Source organism: Anguilla rostrata, chromosome 11 (assembly GCF_018555375.3).
Source record: "Anguilla rostrata isolate EN2019 chromosome 11, ASM1855537v3, whole genome shotgun sequence".
Classification (NCBI taxonomy): domain Eukaryota; kingdom Metazoa; phylum Chordata; class Actinopteri; order Anguilliformes; family Anguillidae; genus Anguilla; species Anguilla rostrata.
In genome coordinates, this window is record NC_057943.1 from 14,810,165 (window position 1) to 14,828,551 (window position 18,387).

At 41.8% G+C, this 18,387-nt stretch overlaps 3 protein-coding genes and 1 long non-coding RNA gene across 5 annotated transcripts in view; 1 reads left to right on the plus strand and 3 right to left on the minus strand.

Moving 5' to 3' along the window:
- Positions 1-93: 93 nt before the first annotated feature.
- Positions 94-9,336, minus strand: adnpb (activity-dependent neuroprotector homeobox b). Its single transcript, XM_064298144.1, has 4 exons — positions 8,907-9,336; positions 5,640-5,756; positions 4,671-4,763; positions 94-4,298 (listed from the first exon to the last, which is right to left on the minus strand). The coding sequence occupies exons 2-4, from the start codon at positions 5,745-5,747 to the stop codon at positions 1,179-1,181; spliced, it is 3,321 nt and encodes a 1,106-aa protein (XP_064154214.1). The 5' UTR covers positions 5,748-5,756; positions 8,907-9,336; the 3' UTR covers positions 94-1,178.
- On the plus strand, positions 7,900-10,201 carry LOC135234035 (uncharacterized). Its single transcript, XR_010324011.1, has 2 exons — positions 7,900-8,032; positions 9,318-10,201. It is a non-coding gene; the product is annotated as an uncharacterized LOC135234035 (long non-coding RNA).
- A 245-nt stretch (positions 10,202-10,446) lies between these two features.
- On the minus strand, positions 10,447-16,229 carry dpm1 (dolichyl-phosphate mannosyltransferase subunit 1, catalytic). The gene is made up of 9 exons (XM_064298145.1): positions 16,043-16,229; positions 15,314-15,413; positions 15,072-15,105; positions 14,453-14,529; positions 14,273-14,298; positions 12,853-12,948; positions 12,677-12,745; positions 11,222-11,336; positions 10,447-11,079 (listed from the first exon to the last, which is right to left on the minus strand). The coding sequence occupies exons 1-9, from the start codon at positions 16,171-16,173 to the stop codon at positions 10,975-10,977; spliced, it is 753 nt and encodes a 250-aa protein (XP_064154215.1). The 5' UTR covers positions 16,174-16,229; the 3' UTR covers positions 10,447-10,974.
- A 179-nt stretch (positions 16,230-16,408) lies between these two features.
- Positions 16,409-18,387, minus strand: part of LOC135234036 (collagen alpha-1(XX) chain) — a 31,850-nt gene continuing 29,871 nt past the window's right edge. For both annotated transcript variants that reach the window (XM_064298146.1, XM_064298147.1), the window contains exons 40-42: positions 18,224-18,301; positions 17,972-18,130; positions 16,409-17,848 (exon numbers count right to left, since the gene is read on the minus strand). In XM_064298146.1, coding sequence (XP_064154216.1) covers positions 17,820-17,848; positions 17,972-18,130; positions 18,224-18,301 — 266 coding nt within the window. In that variant the 3' untranslated portion in view covers positions 16,409-17,819. The remainder of the gene's footprint in view (positions 17,849-17,971; positions 18,131-18,223; positions 18,302-18,387) is intronic.

An 18,387-nucleotide genomic window follows, 5' to 3' on the forward strand; every position in this document is an offset into this window, starting at 1 on the left:
AATAGAAATGGGCCGATGCAGAAGTACATGAATTGAAGTATTCAATCAGCACATGAGATGTGTTAGTAAAAAAGCAAGCCAGGGGGAACACCATGAGAAGCACAATACAGCACTTTATTGTTCAGAAATGCTTAAACGAAAAAATACAAACAAATGAAAATATAACAAATTAACATACATACAGTGAGTCATATATTAATAATGAGAAATGTTCACAACACCGTGGTAGCAGGTGTCAATTCTCTAAAAAGTAAAACTATTCAAAAGTGGTACAGCTCTGTCGAGGCTGCTTTAAACACAGTCTAGACTACAAAGTACATACTTATGGAATAATGAAATTGGTAAAACTTTGTGACAGATTGAGGGGGTGTTGGTACGAATACAGTTCTCATCGCAGAACCAAAGTTATCATTTACCGCAAAAAACAAACAAAATAAGCAAGGGATTATGTTCCTTTAAATTTGCATTTCATATATAGATACATTATTTTGTGAAATACTATGGTTTTGTAAAAAAAGAAAAAAAAAAGAAAGAAAAAAAGGTGCCAGCCACTAAAGCAAGTTTTATCCATAGGGGAAAGTGGACAATTGTTTTTTTCACTTATGAGTCTAGCTTGTGCACAAAAAGTAGCAAATTTATCATGGATGCACAATAGCAATGTGATGAGTCTCTTCAAACAGTTCTAAAAGACTGTACAAATATACACTAACTACCTTTATTCTGTATGACTATATGAAAAAATTAGGGATTTAAATTTTTTTTCATCCTTAAAACTATTAATTTGTAACATGTCATTTTTGCCCCAATTCACGTGGCAAAATAAACATTTCAGTAAGTAAATATTGGAATACCTAAAGAAAGTAAACTCAAGGCAAAACTTAACTTTTTTGTACCATTTGGTTGGTGCATCCTCAACATTTTGTTTTCCTGCCCAGAAAACAAGCAGTTTCATTCCTGCCACTGTGGAACATTAACATAAAGCAGTCAAGTTTGCCTTTTACATGGACTTGCTATGCTGTTGGATGGCTTAAGTGTGAACTCCAAGAAGGAGGAGCCTTTCCTACCCCCTCCCCCTTTACCACCCATGACCATTTCAAGTCTTAAGTTCTGGTGTAGTGGGGCTTGGGCATGGTCTGTGTGTATGTAAGTGTATTTGTGTATCTGTCGGTGTGTATTCCTCATGCCTGCTGGCTGCTCAACCCCACACCTCCAGACAGCATGCCGGTCCCTGGCTCCTTGCCTCCAGCTGCTTGATCCAGCAGTAGGGCTTCTTGCCTGCCCTCTCCATTGCCCTGGCTGCTGCTGCCCTGCCATGCTGAAGAATGGCTCTTCCCTAGCACCGATACTGCCTCCTCCTTTCTCCCCGGCCTCTCTTGCTGCTTGGCTGGCCCATATCCATTCTCACCATGAGACCCCTCCGTTTCCCAGGGCCCTTCCTCTGAGTCTGAGCCACATGGAGAACTCACCTGGGGGGTGGCTCCCTTTGCCTGGTTGAGCCTGTCGTTGTTCACGGAACTCTCCTTCACATCATCTTCCTCTTCCTCCGTGGTGTCAGCTTCCATTCTATGTGCTGCTTCTTCACCGCTTCCTTCTCCTATCTCCATCAGCTCTTCAGCAGGAGTGTCTCTTTCATTAGACCGTTTTCCTCCTTTCTCTTCCTCCTTCTCACCCTCCTCCTCTGACCCACTCTCGGAGTCCAGGGCAATGGGTTCTGACTGCTGTTCAGTTCTTTGTTTTAAGGTGCATTCGATTGTCTTGTTTTGGTCACTTCTGCCTACAACAGGTGTGGACCCGGCCTTGGCACTGTTAGGCCGCTGTGGCCCTTGGCTACAGTTGGCATTCACACCTTGTTTCCCCTGCTTGAGTAAGGCTGCAGCAGCTGCAGCGCTCTCCTCCAGGCGGCGGTTGATGGAGTCTGCTGAACGACCCATGTATGTTTTGGACGTTCGGCTTTCCTCCTCCTCTTTGCTCTCAAAAAACCACTCGGGGTCAAAGTTCAATTCGTGCTTGAGCTGGTTGACCTCCCGCATGCTGAAGCCAAACAGCACCGCTGGTTTTTTAGACTCACAGTCGCGAACACACTTCCTGCGCCGGTTGGCGAAGTGGCTGGAGATGTCTGACTTCCACAGCCACAGGCTGGCAGCCAGCTTCTCCACCTCACGGCGTGACGGATAAGGTTGCCTGTTGAAGTACTCTGTCAGGAAGGCCTTGCGTGCTTCATAGGACTCATCCTCATGACCCTTGGGGTCCAGTGCTAAGACAACTGGCTCTTCTGGCTTCTCCACAAAAGCGGGGCTGTGCTCTTGGTCCACCTTCCGCCGCTTCAGGAAAGCTGGGTCTGAGTGCTCAAGTTCACGCTTGAGGGATGCCACACCTGTTGGGTGGGACACCCTTGTGGGTGCACTAGGCTTCTCCTGCCCGTTCTGTGTCTTGCCTACACCACGGCAGTGCACAAGGTGCAGTGTGATGGTGGAGGCCGTCATGTTGCTGGTATAGACACCAAGGCAGTGGATGCACTTGTAAGTCAGCTTCTTCTCCACAGGGTGCACTGTCTGGATCACCTGGTGCCTCTCCCTCAGGTGGTGCGCCAGTGCATCGGAGATGGGCCCCTTCAGGATGGAGAAGCAGAGTGGGCAAAGCGTCTTGCCCACATCCTTCTTGTATGGCACGGCAGCCTGTGGCGCACTCTTCACGGGCACATCAAGGCTGTCTGGCATCTTAGGGGGCGTCTTTTTGCTCTGGGCAGCAGAAGAGTTGATCTGGGCATGGAAGGCAACAGACTCCTCCGGAGCATCCCGCATGTTGTAGGTGGTGACAATCAGCTGGATGTTCTTGGGGTTTCCCTGCTGGAGGGTGAGGTCGAAAGTGAGAGGAGAGTCTGTGCGTGGACCAACAACCTCAACTGGATGGACCACTCGCATGTGGGCTACCATTTTCTCCACGTCGTTGAAGGTGGCACGGCAATGGGGGCAGGACAGACCGTGGATCAGCATGTGGTTGAGGAGAGTGTCGCTGGGCAGGTAACGGTTACAGTACAGACACTTGCTGGTAAAGTTGTGGATCTTCATGATATAATTTGCTACAGCAGGTACCTTTTCAGCTTTGTGCTCTTTCTCAAAGTGCGCACTGTACACATTTTCAGGGAAGAGCTCATTGCAGATGGTGCAGATCTTCCACTTCTGTGTGTAGGAGGTGCCAAGAATGGAAGTGCCCCCTTTCTTAGCTGCAACCGAGGCCACAGTGGCAGCAGCAGCCTGTACTCGTGAGGGCAGTGATCCGGGCTTGAGTGTGGAGGAAGATGATGAGGAAGAGGTCCCTGACTGCAAGCTCCGACCTTCCACTAACCCAACAGCCCCTGGGCTGCGAACATTGCCACCGGGCAGGTGCTGCTTGACAGTGTGTGACTGCTGTGGGACAGAAACCTGCGCATTGCCGGGCAATGTGATGCGCACCTGCTGGCCTCCGCTAGAGAAGGTCTGCGTTGTGCCCCCACTCTTTAGCGCATACGGCCCCTGCTTCAGATGAACCCCGGACAGCAGCCCCGTTGAGTTTAGGCCAGCTTTGGGGATGACGATCCGACTCAGCTGCTGGGTGGAAAGGGGTCGCACACCGGTGGTTACCAGGGCACCCTTCTGTGTCACTCCCAGAATTCCCTTGTCCTGGGTCTTTGGCGAGAGTAGCATGATAGGTTTGGACCTGGGCACCACCACATTGGTGTGGCCAATCATGGCAGTGACCTGGTAGCCAATGCGTTCATGGTCCTCAATGACATGCTGTACCAGTGCCTCATAGGAGCGAGGAACGAAGAGGCAGCGCTTACAGTGGAGGGCGTCTTCGCGGGCGGAGCTGGTGTTCCCGGCAGCGGCACCATTGATAGACTTTTCGCCAGGCTTGGCCATGTAAGGAGCGGCCACATGCTGGAAGTGTTCCCTGTAGATGTGCTTGCGCACCACGTTGTACAGCGGGTCACGGTAGGTGCACTTCTTGCAGTAGTACACTGCCTGCTCCACGCTGTCGGCTGGCCTGGGCTTTTGGCTGATGTCCAGTCGTGTTGGATCCTTCAACCCCACTTGCGTGCCACCCATCCCTTGCCGAACCACATTGTTGGGCATATGGAACAGCTTGATGTGTGTCTCCAGGGTCTTTTTGTTCCCATTGTAGGTGCAGTAGGGGCAATTAAGCAGTATTCGGCTCTCAAAGTCTTCGCTGTGCACATTGCGGAAGTGGCTCTTGTAGGCCGAGAAGAACTTGGAGGAGAAGGGGCAGCCAGAGCAGCAGAACGGCTTTGACCTGTAGTCCTGGGCCACCCAATCAAGAGAGAGAAGCAAGGGTAAGCTCCAGCATGAAATAAACAAGGGATTATCAGAATCTAGAAAAGATTTAAGAACTTGGTGGTCAATACAGAGGTAAAGTGATAATGTGTGCTTGGATGGACACTAAGGTTTTCTCAAAATAAAAAAGGAGTAATTATTTATTGATCTACACAGAGAATGAATATTAAAGTACTGACTAGCACATAGAGGCCAGCGACTTTCAGTGTGCATTGAGACGTACTGAGTGGATAACCAGTGTCTAGAAGTTTTTTCCACTGTCTACAACTGAAAACCAATATGTGAACAAGTATGTGATGATAGAGAGGATACAAGGGTGGTGGTGAATGTGCAACCCACCTGGAGTTTAGTTAATGATGGATCCCAAAGACACACATCATCCCAGGTAGTGTTCTTCACATAGAAGTCATTGGGGACAAAATCCTTAAAATCCTATACAAGGGGGAGATAAAAGGAATAAGTGTAAAAACAAATAACTTCATAAATCATGAATATACAGAGGAGAGAGCGTGTTAAACACTTTTAGTCACACATATACATTATACTGACTTGATATAAAAAAGTTGTGTCTTGGAAGTATCTTGTCATTATTTACCAATATTGCTGTAGAAGAGTCACTGCACCACAAGTTTTTTTAACCAATACATACAGTTAGACGTGACATGAAATTTTTCATTCAAAGTGCAAAAAAAAAAACTTTCAAAAAGAAAATACAGCAATGACTCCCACTGGCCATAAGGAGTTTATAGAGCAGATATCTTCAAGAGGCCAATATTCCATGTAAAAACACATCTCCATGGTTGCACAGACAAATACTTCCGTCCATTAATATTTACAGAACACTTTAACATTCAACAAAGTAACTGATGTTTTGATGCTGCTCAAACAATATTTCGGCATCAATTTATACTAATTTGCTATGACTAAAAATGTAACAATGATTAAACAATTACTTGTGCATTCCCCCCCACCCATATCAAATGGGAGCCAATAAAATATTCTTCACTTTCATAGACCAATCTAGTATTTCAAGTACTGCGGGTCTTATTTGCTGTGTGAGTGAAGACTACCTTTACTTTACCCCTTGCTTCCAAGCAAATAACAACCCCCCAACAGCCCATCTCCCAGCACCTTAAGTGCGCTCACTTCTGTAGGACACAACACATCAGACAACTCGGAGATGCATGCAACAGAAGTCTACCATAATGGTTGGTGTTTCCCTAGAACCGACATGCTCAGAAGCAGGAATGGCACATTTCCCAGTGCTAATAACAGTAAGAGCATAGCACATAACAGCTGTGCACTTACCTGGATGTGGTCTTTGCAGTACTCCAAACCAATGTCCCCCAGAACTTTCTTCACGTTTTTCCTGGCTTTACGTAAACTGCCAAGGTTGTTCACTGGAAGCTGAAACATGTTTTTCGCCTGAAGTCCAAAAACAACAAACAATGTGTAATTTATTCCAAGTCTACTTAACCAGAAATCAGGACATTTTGTTGTCCAATCCACCACCCACCACCACACCCCCCACCCCCAAAAAATAAATTTATATCTTCATAAATAAATAAATATCTCCAGCAAAAAGTCCACAACCCCTGCAAACCAAACCGTGGCATTAGAAATGGCAACCTCTTTCACTTTTACAATACAATTTAGGCATTTAGCAGACGCTCTTATCCAAGGTGAGTGCATAGCATAGCTACATTTTTAACACACAATCCATTTGTACAGCTGGACGTTAACTTAAGGCTTTTGGGTTAAGTACCTTGGATAAAGGGTACTACAGTACGCATTGAAGTTTCATACGGTAATAAAAATATTATTAACCTGTAAGTCTAGGGTGAGCTGGTAATTAAATAAAGAGTTAGAGGTTCTTTACAATTTTTTCTTTAAAATCCTTTTTGCATCCTGTCAATCGAGCTGCTGCACAAAATTACAGCATCTAAACTGAGCTTCAGATTGTTCTGCTCAATGTCATTTTTAAATTTTAGACTGACTATTGCCAGGTTACAGGTCAAAGGGGAAATCTAAAAAAAAGTAATTCAAATTTTTATAAAACCATGTATACATGACTAAGTAAATCGCAACTGAAGTGAAAATCTCCAAGCAAAAAAAGATGGGGTCACGTAACGGCCCTGACTGAGTTGACATGGAATGACCTTCGACTACAACCATGATCTAACAATAAGAATGATCAAGAGATTAATCTAAATATGTTACCTACTTTTGCTCAGTGATTTTAAAATGAGATTAATGTAGGCTTACTGTAAATGTAATTATCTGACTAAACAAACAAAAGCTGCAGAAGCAGGTGTGTCTATGCAGAATACATCACGGTCACCATCAGATGCAGATTTTACGAAAACACATTCACAACCAACAATAATGGATTCAAACACATAAACTAACAGCCAAACAAAATTATTTGTGTTTTTTGCTCAGTAAAATTCTGTTAAAAATCACACTTGATGATGCGGATGCACTGTAGGCAAACCACTTCCTGAATTGTGAAACTTCCAAGAATTTGGAGTCAGGTCAGCCTTTACAGGTGATCCAGCTCAAATCATAGCATCTAACCTGATCCCAGACAGAACTGATCCCCAGCATTCCAGCATGCAATGGCAAAGTACAGGAGTCTTGAACACAAAGCAAAGTTAGCTCCAGACACAGCTAACAAAAGCTATAGCTTTACCTAAAAATGGTGTGAACATCAATGGTTCCATAATCAATCTGGCCTCCAATAGTGCCGGACTGGGATTGTCTCACTAATCAGAAGCCATGGAGTTACAGTACAGTAGTACAGTACTGAAGGATAATGCTGGCTGATTGGCTGACAGGCTGTTCGACTTGCTTGCTTTCTCCCATCGCTTGTAGATGGCGCTACAGAGCGCCTCTGCCTCCCTGTTATGTAAGCTTCCCAGCTCAGCCTTTGCAGCCTCTCCCCGTGATCACAGAATGGCGCCTCCTATTGAGTCAGCAGCGGTGCCCAACATCTACGACATGTCTGCAGTGGTTTTTTTTTTTTTTTGGGTGGGGGCAGGGTCTAGCCTGCCCTGCTTAGGGTAGCTGGTACAGCACGCACAGACACTATCCAGCTGTAGACTGAATTCGTACGAAACTGACTAGGGAGGTAATATTTGAATCTTTTCTACTGTCATCGAAAACCATAAAATATCAACGATGTCTGAAAAACTTTTTGAGTATTCAAAATGGCACAGCCTGACACACTATATAATTTGGCAAAGCTTGCCGTCACGTTTCAGAAAAGATGTTAGCTATTACCCCTCACAAAAATCGAACAATCAAAAGAGGGAAATGTTACATCAACAGTGAACAATGAAAAGTTATTACGGGGTGCAATAAAAAACAATATGCGAGGTGTCATTTAGACCAGTGGTACTGTTGGGTGCATTTAATTGGCTAGACTAGTCAAAGACCCACATGGTTAAAGTATATTAACATGCTTTCCTCTCATTAATTGCCACAAGAAATAACTGTTATTTGGATATACGGGTGAGGAGAGCCGATTCCACAGGAAGACCGCACTCTTAGTCGGTAGAGGCTCCATCAACAGCCAGCCAGCAAGCTAACATACCTGCAAATATGTCGAGACGCAAGGATCGACAGCTCAGAGCTACATACATTGTGCTTTCTTGTGAGCATCGCAAGGGAAAGGCTTCCAAAATGAATGATGAATACACGTAAGTTTATATGTGGAACGCGGCTGGAATAACTAATGTTAGTTAACCACTACTGTGTCCAGTGAGTAGCATTGATACATCGCGACACCTAGTTTACAAACAACAGGAGTCACATTCATTTAAGCTGTCAACGTGTTGCAAACTGGTTGACTGATATACAGTACTGATTGCTTGCAAGAAGATTAACGTCATATAGCGAATGTTAGCACGTTGCTGAGGGAGGAGGATTGGTGAGATGGACCGAGGGAAAAAACATTCCATCAATTGTTATTGTAATCGCTGGTGCCGACCCGGCTCTCTCCTCTCCTGCAATGTTCGTCTCAGACTCCGTGCGGATATCTGAAAAATGACTGATCACTATTCCGAACATGCAGATCCGGTAACTACTTGTAAATTTAACGTTATCTAAATCACAATTAATGTTTCCATCCCCTCATTGCCACCCACAAATTCGCGCTATCTAGTGAGCTAGCTGCCAAGGAAGCTTGCTAGTTTGAGAGCGAAAACGTCCGGCTAGCTAACGTTAGCCAGCTAGTAGAAATCCTTTGTCAAAAGAAAACGAACATCAGCCTCGGTTTACACTGTTGGTCCCATTAAATTAAATCAGCTTGCTAGCTAGGCAGCAGTTACCCACCTGGTGTTTACCCACAGCATTCCTACAACTCGCGAGGAAACAGATTCGCAATGTGGGCTAGCAAGCTAACGTTAGATAAATATACAGCTAGCTTAGCTAGCTAACAGAGCAACCCTCTCCATTTTCATCGACCTTACAAAGAGGAAAAGGGACGTTATGTTAGCTGGCTAACGACACCTTGCTAGCCTGCTAGCAGTGTAACATTAGCTATGGCTTGATAGCGGTGTCGGTCCACTTTACCTGTCTGAAATTCGGTACCCAGTTCAAGGCTATTCGTGTACCCCAAAACCCGCAATGGAGACAAAGGGTGGCCGCTGCTCTCTCTCTGCCTCCTCTTCCTCACACTGGGCAGCCGGACGAGCCACTTCGCCGTCTGATCTCCAGGCGGACACACCACACCGAAAGAGGGAGCTCGACTCCGTTTACTATCCGACCCGGAGCTGTCCTTCTCTCTCTCTGTTCGGTTGCCGGTGATGAAGTAATGTATCACTGTAACTCATTTACATTTATAATCCTTACTAAATTATATAGTTAATGAAGGGGGATGACTCGAGGTAACGTTATTGCAGACACTACAATGAGCCATATAACAGATGTTCTCTAGCACTATTATTATTCATAATCAATCTTTCTTTCCCTCTTCTTCCACAGCTTAGACCCTCCAGTCCAGAACCTACCCCTCCAAAATGGCGTACGAAAAAGACCGGAAGTGACATATGTATCCAATTAGCATAAGAGACCTATTGTGCCGATCGAGACAAGTTGAGTTGAAGAATACTAGCTGACAAGGACCCGGGGGGTACCTAAACTTTACCTGCTGGAGAAACATATATGCTCACAATGGATTTCTCTTTCAGTAGGCTATAAAACAACATTAGTCGGAGGCTGTTTTTCCAAGTGCATGAAATATAGGGTACAAATGTAAGTACCAACTTGCAGCCAATAGGGGGCATCATTGCTTCGAGCTTTGTAACTATGCTTTGGTGACCAATTCAAAATGGAATGACGAACGCATGCGTTGAAAGCCTACATCTGGCGCCTTCCCCTGGCGGATGGTCGGATGTATACAGTGCCTCACAACTTCCACAGCGTTGAACGGATGGATTCGTTCACATGGCGGCGCTGTGCATATCATTGTGCATGACTCACCCGGACTACTTTTTTTTTTCTTTATTTTTTTGTAGGTGTGGAGCAGTGATTATACCAGCATAATTTACGTGCTTTATCCACGAATAGAAGATTGGATGATGGTTGACCCATAATGGTTCAGGGGTCACATGCAAAATATGGTTTATATTGGCTGTTGGTTTACTGTAACTTCAGTTCAGTCCCTCTGAATTCTTGTAGGGATGACAACATTTGCTCTATTTTATTTCAAGGCCAAACTAGCCTGCTACTCAATACACTATGGCTGTTGCATCTATTTTTCTCCTGTAAAATGGATTACAGAAAGTATGCCGGTGTATACATAACTGAAAGGTGTATGAAAATAATGCATAAAATATAAACCCTGATACATCACACTTCAAAATTCATTACATACGTATCTTTGTTTCTGGTACCTGAGTAGATTTCAAAGTATGGTCCCACATTTTCCCTCCAAAAGTAGAAGTTTTACCTCACTCTGGTGACACAATCCTTTCAGCTGTGTGAAACATCAGTTTTTTAAAACGTTTTTAAACACAGCACACCTGGACAATTAGAATAAGACCATTAAAACTTATCTCTACAAACAGGGTCATAGTACAGTACTTCCAGCTTTGTCAGTAATATCACTCAATATCTCTCAAGAAAAGTTTATTGACTTAAATAAAACCAATCCAATTAAGTTTGCCCAGCATTGTAAAATATTTATTTTCTCAGGTCTTACAATAAGCACAGGTCAACTTAGTTGATTCTTAGTGTAATGAGGGCATTACGATTATATATATATACTCTGATATGTGTCATACAAAGCAAGTGATTAAGAAGTTTCTTTCTCCACAGTTATTTGTAGCTACAATATGCAGCAGAATGTTTTTTTTAAATGGCCAATTTTTGTTAAAGCATAGAAAATATGTGATATTGATGTAAAGATTAAGAGAGAACAATTTTGCATTGGGTTGACTCATGATGCTATAGAAAGGGGCTACACAGGCTTAGACCCCCCCCCCCCCCTCCCCCATGCAGTCATGTGGAGCTTCTGAGCGGCACAATTCTAGCCTGCATTCAAGGGAGAAGTTAATGGGGTATACAGGACCGATCCTAGGTGAACTAAGTTAGCCAAGACAAACATCAGAAACAAATTGTCTATGGAATGATATAAACCTCATGTTGTGGCAAAAAGAGTCAGAAGTCCTTTCAAAAAAGAGACTATTTCATTTCCTCCCAGTTTTGATTCTCCATAAACACGATCCACGAATGAGATTGGAACCTGTCAAGAGAGAGAAAATAAATTGAAAAGATACATGCTTGTAGGCAGATCTTTCACTGAATGGCACGAAAACAGAATCATTAAAGAAAACAGATATCTGCAAAGTCAACAAATCAAAAATTTTGTATCAGAAGGGTCTCACCTCTCCAATACTGTAGCCTAACTGCCGGGCTCTGACAATCATCTCCATCTGGAAAACATAGCCCTTGGACACGCATTTCTCCACCAACTGCTCCAGCACCTCTTTCTTGTAGAGCCTAAAAACAATCAAATCAAAAAATATTGTTGTTGCTACACAGCATCACCTTCAAAATGACATGATCATGCAATGGCTTCAGGAAAGAAGGGGCTAAAAATGTAGAAATGTAGAATTCATAAAAATGAATCCAGTACAAAGAGTATTTTCATATAGACGAAAATAAAAAAATAATAAAATGAAGGGAAATAATAAATATAAAATTTTGTTTTTGTGAAAAAAATATACAGCATAACAGCTTGCCTTTTGGTTTGTGAGCTGTCCGTGGTGCTAACGCTATTGACACAACATAAATGGAACTGCATTGCTTTTATGAATACTTCTGTATTGACACACTGTATCCTATTAATAAATAACTGCAGAGTGAAATTTAATTTAAAAGCAGGTCATAATCATAAGCAAGAAATCATAGGACAGTATTGTAATTTCAACTGAAAAAGAAAAACATTTTTATATAGCACACATTTCCTGTATAGAAATAATTACACTTAAACACATTATGCTACACTGTACAATGAAAATAAATATACATTGCAAAAATATACAATATATTACTATGCAATACTGAACTCATAAATCTCTCTTGGTACAACCATCAATTTAATTGATGAAAGGAATTCCTATTCACACTTTAGAAGACTTTCCCTTGTATAAACAACAGTCATCAATTTTGAGCAAACATCAGCATTGCAGCTTTAATGTTAATTTAAAGGCATACTATACAAGATTTTCAGCCTTGCTGTGGTCCTGTTTAAAATCAAGGTCTCCCCTTCCATCCTCAACGCTGCCCACTCACCTCTTGTTTATATCTTATATCCTTTTTTATACAATTTTAATATCTCCTTGTTTCGATGGCTATCCCCATTGAGGAAAAGCAATACCAAGGTTGACTCTGCTTTTTGAATGAGTCCTGTCAGCTTGTCTTTCCACTGTGTTTCTTCACCTCTGCCACTGCAGTAGCTAGCTAGCTACAAACGCTCAGCTGAAACTTGATCCCACCCCACATGCTCTGTTGCCACATCTACCCCTCCCCACACAGAAAAGAGTGTCACACCCAAAAATATTCTGAACACAATTTAGGAAAAAAAAAACAGGCATGAGGAGCAGGGATTTGGCAAAGAGATTGCTAGTGCATCATACTGCACATGGTTATTCAATAACATTTTAAAGGTAAAAATCCTGCATAGTATACCTTTAAGGGCTCACATACCATTTTCATTTAAAGGGGAAAATTTCAGCAAAAAATAAACTCCAAATATCAAATAGAAATCTGCCCCAATCCTCTGAACATCCTCACTCCCCTATATCTGTACATTCTCCACCCCCCAACTCCACGCTCACCTGAAGCTTCCTGTCAGGTCTGATGCTCCAGGTCTCAGTAGCACCTGGGTGATGAAGTTGGCCCCTCGACTGTGAAGACCAGAGCAGCATTTACAGCACAGCTGCAAATAAGGGATTTCAACACTTCTACTGTAGGCTGAACAGACAGAGGGAAGAGGAGAGCATCAGCCTGTTACCTGATGAGTTTCCTGCGCAAGTCCCAGCCATACACGCCGCCATTTCCACTGTACCTTGTCCCAGAGACCAGGTCAAACCCTCCTTCCCGCTGTTTCCTACAGCACAAATAGACAAGCCCATTACCTCAGATTCATCTACTCGAGTCTTACTTATTTACAATGTAATTCAATGATGTTGTCTAATTATTACAATAATGACAAGCATCAGGCAATGATTTCAAAGTGCTTGAGGAACTTGTATTAATTAACAATATTTTTCTGGCAATTACCCTTATCCATGGTGACTTACAGTACGTGAATGACATCTCTACATCGCCACCATTTATACATTGGAACATTTACTTAACTAATTTAGGTTAGCTTAATTAAAGGCACAATAGCAGTTCACAGTATAGAGTCAATTTCTATAACTTTTGCAATTGAAAAGATAAGTTTGAGTTTGGTGGCCTGTCATGTATAATCTTTCCCATAAACTATGGTACTTGACATTTGCCTGTTCATTTAAAATCTAAACACAAAGGGTGGTTTAATAAAATTACTCGGGTAGGCATGCGTGATGATTATGAATATTGAACAATTAAAAGAGGAATAACCAAAACTGCATTTACATATCAGCATTCTTCATATCAAAACAAACAAATCTTAAATCTTCTATGCACTCTGATCTTGTATAAAAAGGAAAGAAAACTTTGCTCCCATAGCCATTAATGGGTTTTCCTGTTAATCAAACTGGTTTACATGGATGCAGTGATTACACATGTTAAGCATATAGCCTACTCTGTGTTATTAATCACGCTCTGATACCACACCATTGGACCCAATAGAAATGAAATGTTATTTAATGCAATAACTGAGCTATCACATATGATATTACCTCAAGATTTACATAATTTATGAATATTATATTGAGTTTCATTTTTCCTAGACAAACTGTCATTTGTGCTCATCTACATTTTACATAAAAATGTAAAAACTTTGTTTGCATTTGTGCTACAGTGTAAAAGAGAGAGTTATCAGCTGCGTTACAGAGTTTCAAAATAGCATAATGCTGCGGCTGCACACATAATATTATTTCAGAACTTAACAGGCCCAGGAGAAAACTTCTTATATCAACGAAAAACATTAGTGACAACTAGACAGAGAAAACCAGCCTGGGAGAGTGGCCAGAATACTGGGATTACAGCCCCTGCTTTTTTGGGATACGTGCCAGAGATTTAGAAAACCAAACTTAATGAGTTTCATTTTCTCTTCCATAACACTGCACCGCCATCAGCATGGTCTTCCCATTGCTGGACAAGGGCACCGGCTTATAACAGGTGGAGAAGCAAGAGTGTGCCAGCTGACGCAATCTGAAAGTCAGTATCTTTCAGCGCAGACAGACAACACATTTTTAGGAAATATGAATAATATAAATACTTACTCAATAAATTGTGGAATAAATTTAGGCTGAAAGGGAAAAAAAAAGATATTTACGTTAAGAAAAACATGATTTATTTTTGGTTTAAAAGACAAGTCAGCAATACTGCCACAAGGCAGGAACTATTACAGTATAAATAGCAGGGCACTTGGACAAGGTCTAATGGTGACACCTCCTACTTACATGGTGGGAGAGGTCTGCATCCATAATAAAGACAAAGTTCCCCGTGGCATGTTTAATACCATGGATGTAGGCAGTCCCTGCAAACAGAATTTAAAGTTTATTTAGATTGAAAGATTGAAAGCAATGCAAAAGTACTACTTATATTGAAAATCTGCCAACTTGATCTGGTCTACTCTGTACTAGGGATACAATACTTGTTCACTGAATTCAAGCAATGCATTTTTGATTTCTTTAAATTATATAACTTACAGAATGAATAAAGTTGCCAGTTGTATTTAAATAAACTGGCATCAGTTCGTCTCTCAATACTAATATAGAGAACTACAAAAAATGGGGGGGAGAAAACTGAACACTGAAAAAACTTCAATTAAACATTTTTTAATGGTTTGCACTAAAAAAAATCAATTCTCCAAATGCCGGTTCTGTATTTGTGAATAAATAAAAAAACATCATAATATGCACTTGAAAATTTTGTTAATTCATTTTTAGTGTAAACCATTTCAACTTGTTCGACTGAAGTTGTTTCATTGGTTTATATTCCCCAAACAAAGCAAGGAAGAGCAGGGTGAACCCTGATACAGAATAATGTCTGAACACAGAAATGACAGGACCCACTTACCCAAGCCTAACTTCTTTGCTCTTGGTCTAAGAAGCTGGAAACAATGACAAATTGAGTAAAAAAAACATTCAATAACTGGAGGTTATGGTCTAATTAAAACGCATTTCAAACTGTAAAAAGAATGCTACGAATTCATGAAAAAAAGTCCAATATATAGAAACATTTAGCAGTCTTACGATATTACTTATTTCTGACAAGCTGGCCAAAACGTTATCGGATGCCAGTGGGTATCCCTTACTTACAATCCTGTCTTCACCATAGATCTTCTGCAATTGTTCGGCCACCGCCAACGTCCCGTCTGGGCTTCCGTCATCAATGACTATTATCTCGAAATCATATCCACTGTATCACACACATTCTCGTTAGATTATCGCAAATTCTCTCAAGAACATTTTCATTTTTATATGGTAAGGTTTCTAGTGACGGGACAGGCTTTTGAAAGAAGGTCGGAGACAGACAGTAATACACAGCCAGCTGACAGTCAGTTCAGGATTTATGCAATGGCAGTTTTTAAAGGATGACTGTTCAGCCACGTAGCTATCGCAAGAAAACCCATTTAAAAATGAATTTTCATTCATTAGCAGCGACTTTTATTTATGTCGTCTAACAATATTTAACGCACTTGGAATGGCAACGTTTTTAAACCTATGCACCGAACATATCGTCCACCCCACTGATGTACACCTCGCAAAATAAATAGGCTATAGTTAGTCATCTGCTTTAGCAAGCTTTGCCAGTCAGCTAGCGAGTTCGTGGGTACAAGTAGCTCACTGGTTTATGTAACTCAGCATTTTACATTCTTACTCGTCTTGGTTGCTTGACGGACGAAGGTACCGAACTGATCAATTTGCGGGCCAGTAAGTGCAAAAGACGTATTGCAACGAAGCTACTACCTAACTACAGTACGTGACGGACAGTCTGGGAGAAAAGGAAGTTCCTAAAACGGGATAAGATAAGTTGTCAATACTGACCTTTCGTCGAAGTATTTCACCAGCAGCCACACTATTAAAGGCAAATTTTCCCTTTCGTTGTACGTGGGCAATAACACAGAATACTTGTTATTATCGCCCCGGCTTTTGGATGAGCTTTTTCGGCTTGCCATGTTGGAATCATTGAGCGGATATCGGCGTTCCAGAAAATAGCATCCGTCTGTTCTACTGCATGTGAGTTTGGTTCCGAATGACGCGCCACTAGATGGCGTTCCATTATGAGGTTTTGACAATGCCTATTGACTGCAAATCATTGCTAAACTTTGAGCGAGAGGTATTTTTTTGTGTTTTGTTTCAGTTGTAGTGGTATGAGGGGCATAGATTTATAAAATACCGACAGAACACAAATTCATTTTAAAACATACATTTATTTAACCTATTTTTTCTTTTTTCCCAGATCAATAGGGCGCACTGAACCTGAGTTTGGGATAATTGCATAAGCTTTGAACAGAATTCTGGGGTTTTGTGCAACTTGCAGGAAATTTGATCTTTTTGGTTGGTATGCTATCAGGTGGTGGGTACATACCCCATACCTTTACCATTGAGCAGGTTACTGTACACACACACACACACATACACACACACACACACACAGAAATACTTTTTTTTTATATTGTGGGAAATTTCATGTTATATGAAGATGAACCACATGATGCTTTGATATTTTGTCTCCCCTCTGTATTATTGTGTTATTGCCTATGTTGTTATGTTTGTTGAAGGAAAAAGGTGTGTGTAATCTCTCTCTCTCTCTCTCTCTCTCTCTCTCTCTCTCTCTTTCATAGTTCTGCACACTGAAAAAACAATTACAGGACAGTACAGGACTGAAAAAAGTCATTCTGCCATTCAACAATTCATCATATAGGCCAACAAATATATTCAAATACATATTCATAAACATCATTTATATGTATGTATGCATAGGCAAGTGAAGACATATTTAAAATATTCATAATATCACAGTATAATCATGTTATGAAACAAGCATTTCATTAAAATGAGGAAATTTTTGGATTTGAAATTAACTTGAGGGAGTTAAAGGAACTTCTATATTGGCAGTCATGCTTTTAACAAAGTACAGAAATGCTTGAAGTTACAGTGAAACATGTTACAGTGAATAAATACAAAAAAGAAAAAACACGTGAGTGACAAAACAACATTTCAGTGCAGAAGTTGTAATATTCATCAGCAAAACCACAAGCATTCTGCTGTTTTTGATTCAAACAAAAATATATAATTTTTTTTATATCTGGATGAAAAATTCCCATTTAAAATATATACAAATGAAAAAAACAAAAATGTATTGAGTAAATGTAACTGGCCACCTTCATGAAAATGTGGTTTTCAAGCACAAATAGCAGTTCTGGCTTGGTTTTGATTGTTCTGATGTTGAAGAAGAGGAGCTATTCCATTCACAAAGTAAGAAAAGAGATATTTTCCAGACAAGTTAAACAGCTCTGCTGGCATTGGCTTCTTTGGTATCTCCTGTGAGAGGCGGTGGGTCCCAAAGGTTCTTATTTGATCCAAAGTTCTGTTCCCAGCTGTGCTTGCTGTAGTTGAGTAGTGTAGCTATGGTACATTCTCAAACAGTCAACAGACGTTTGTTGGAAAGAGCTCTTTTGCAGCCAGTGTCAGTGTTACAGCTCCAGCTATGCACTCTATCCAAACCAAGGGGGTGCTGAAAAAAACATAAACTGAAAAAAAATAAACTCACAGGAACTGGACAGGACCTGGAAAAAGACATGGAGCTGTCTGTTGGTGCTCAGGGCCGGTAACCAAAATACGGATCCTCTGAAAAATGCAGAAAAAGAGACCATATGAGGTGTAAAGCTATGTGTTGTTTCATAATGTATGATGTAGTCATCACTGTATTTGGAGGTATTGGCTGGTGACTGTTCTGCAAGTTAGCTGTACCTGCTGGATCCCGTCCTCTCTGACAGCCACTGTTGTCACATGCCCCGGGGGGCCCCATCTCCCCAGGCTGTCCAACAGCCCCTGCGAGTCCAGGGGCCCCTGGCTTTCCATTGTCACCCCGTGGCCCTGGCTTCCCCAGTCTGGACTCCCCTGGGGGACCTGCTCACACAAAACCTCTACTTTAGTATTTGAGTGTCCGATGGGATCCTGTGTTTTCACCCTGATGATGAAAAGGTCCATGAAACTCATTACCTGCAAATCCTTTGGCTCCATATGGCCCCTTTGCATTGGTGCCAGGACTGCCTTTCTCACCTGCAAGCCCGCTACGTCCTGAATCGTGATAAAGAAAGAAATTTAATGCTCCTCCAGTATGCATCTGAACGAAACTCTGTTATAAATCCTACCATACGTGCAAT

Excerpts from the sequence above, each read along its gene's own strand:
- dpm1 (XM_064298145.1), bottom strand. The coding sequence starts at position 16,173 with ATGGCAAGCCGAAAAAGCTCATCCAAAAGCCGGGGCGATAATAACAAG. Across the intron at positions 14,299-14,452 it reads ATGCAGACCTCTCCCACCAT|CCTAAATTTATTCCACAATT; the intron begins GTAAGTAGGAGG and ends TTTCCCTTTCAG. Across the intron at positions 12,746-12,852 it reads TTGCGCAGGAAACTCATCAG|TCGAGGGGCCAACTTCATCA; the intron begins GTAACAGGCTGA and ends TGGTCTTCACAG.
- adnpb (XM_064298144.1), bottom strand. The coding sequence starts at position 5,747 with ATGTTTCAGCTTCCAGTGAACAACCTTGGCAGTTTACGTAAAGCCAGG. Across the intron at positions 4,764-5,639 it reads ACTGCAAAGACCACATCCAG|GATTTTAAGGATTTTGTCCC; the intron begins GTAAGTGCACAG and ends CCCCTTGTATAG. Across the intron at positions 4,299-4,670 it reads CATCATTAACTAAACTCCAG|GACTACAGGTCAAAGCCGTT; the intron begins GTGGGTTGCACA and ends TGGGTGGCCCAG.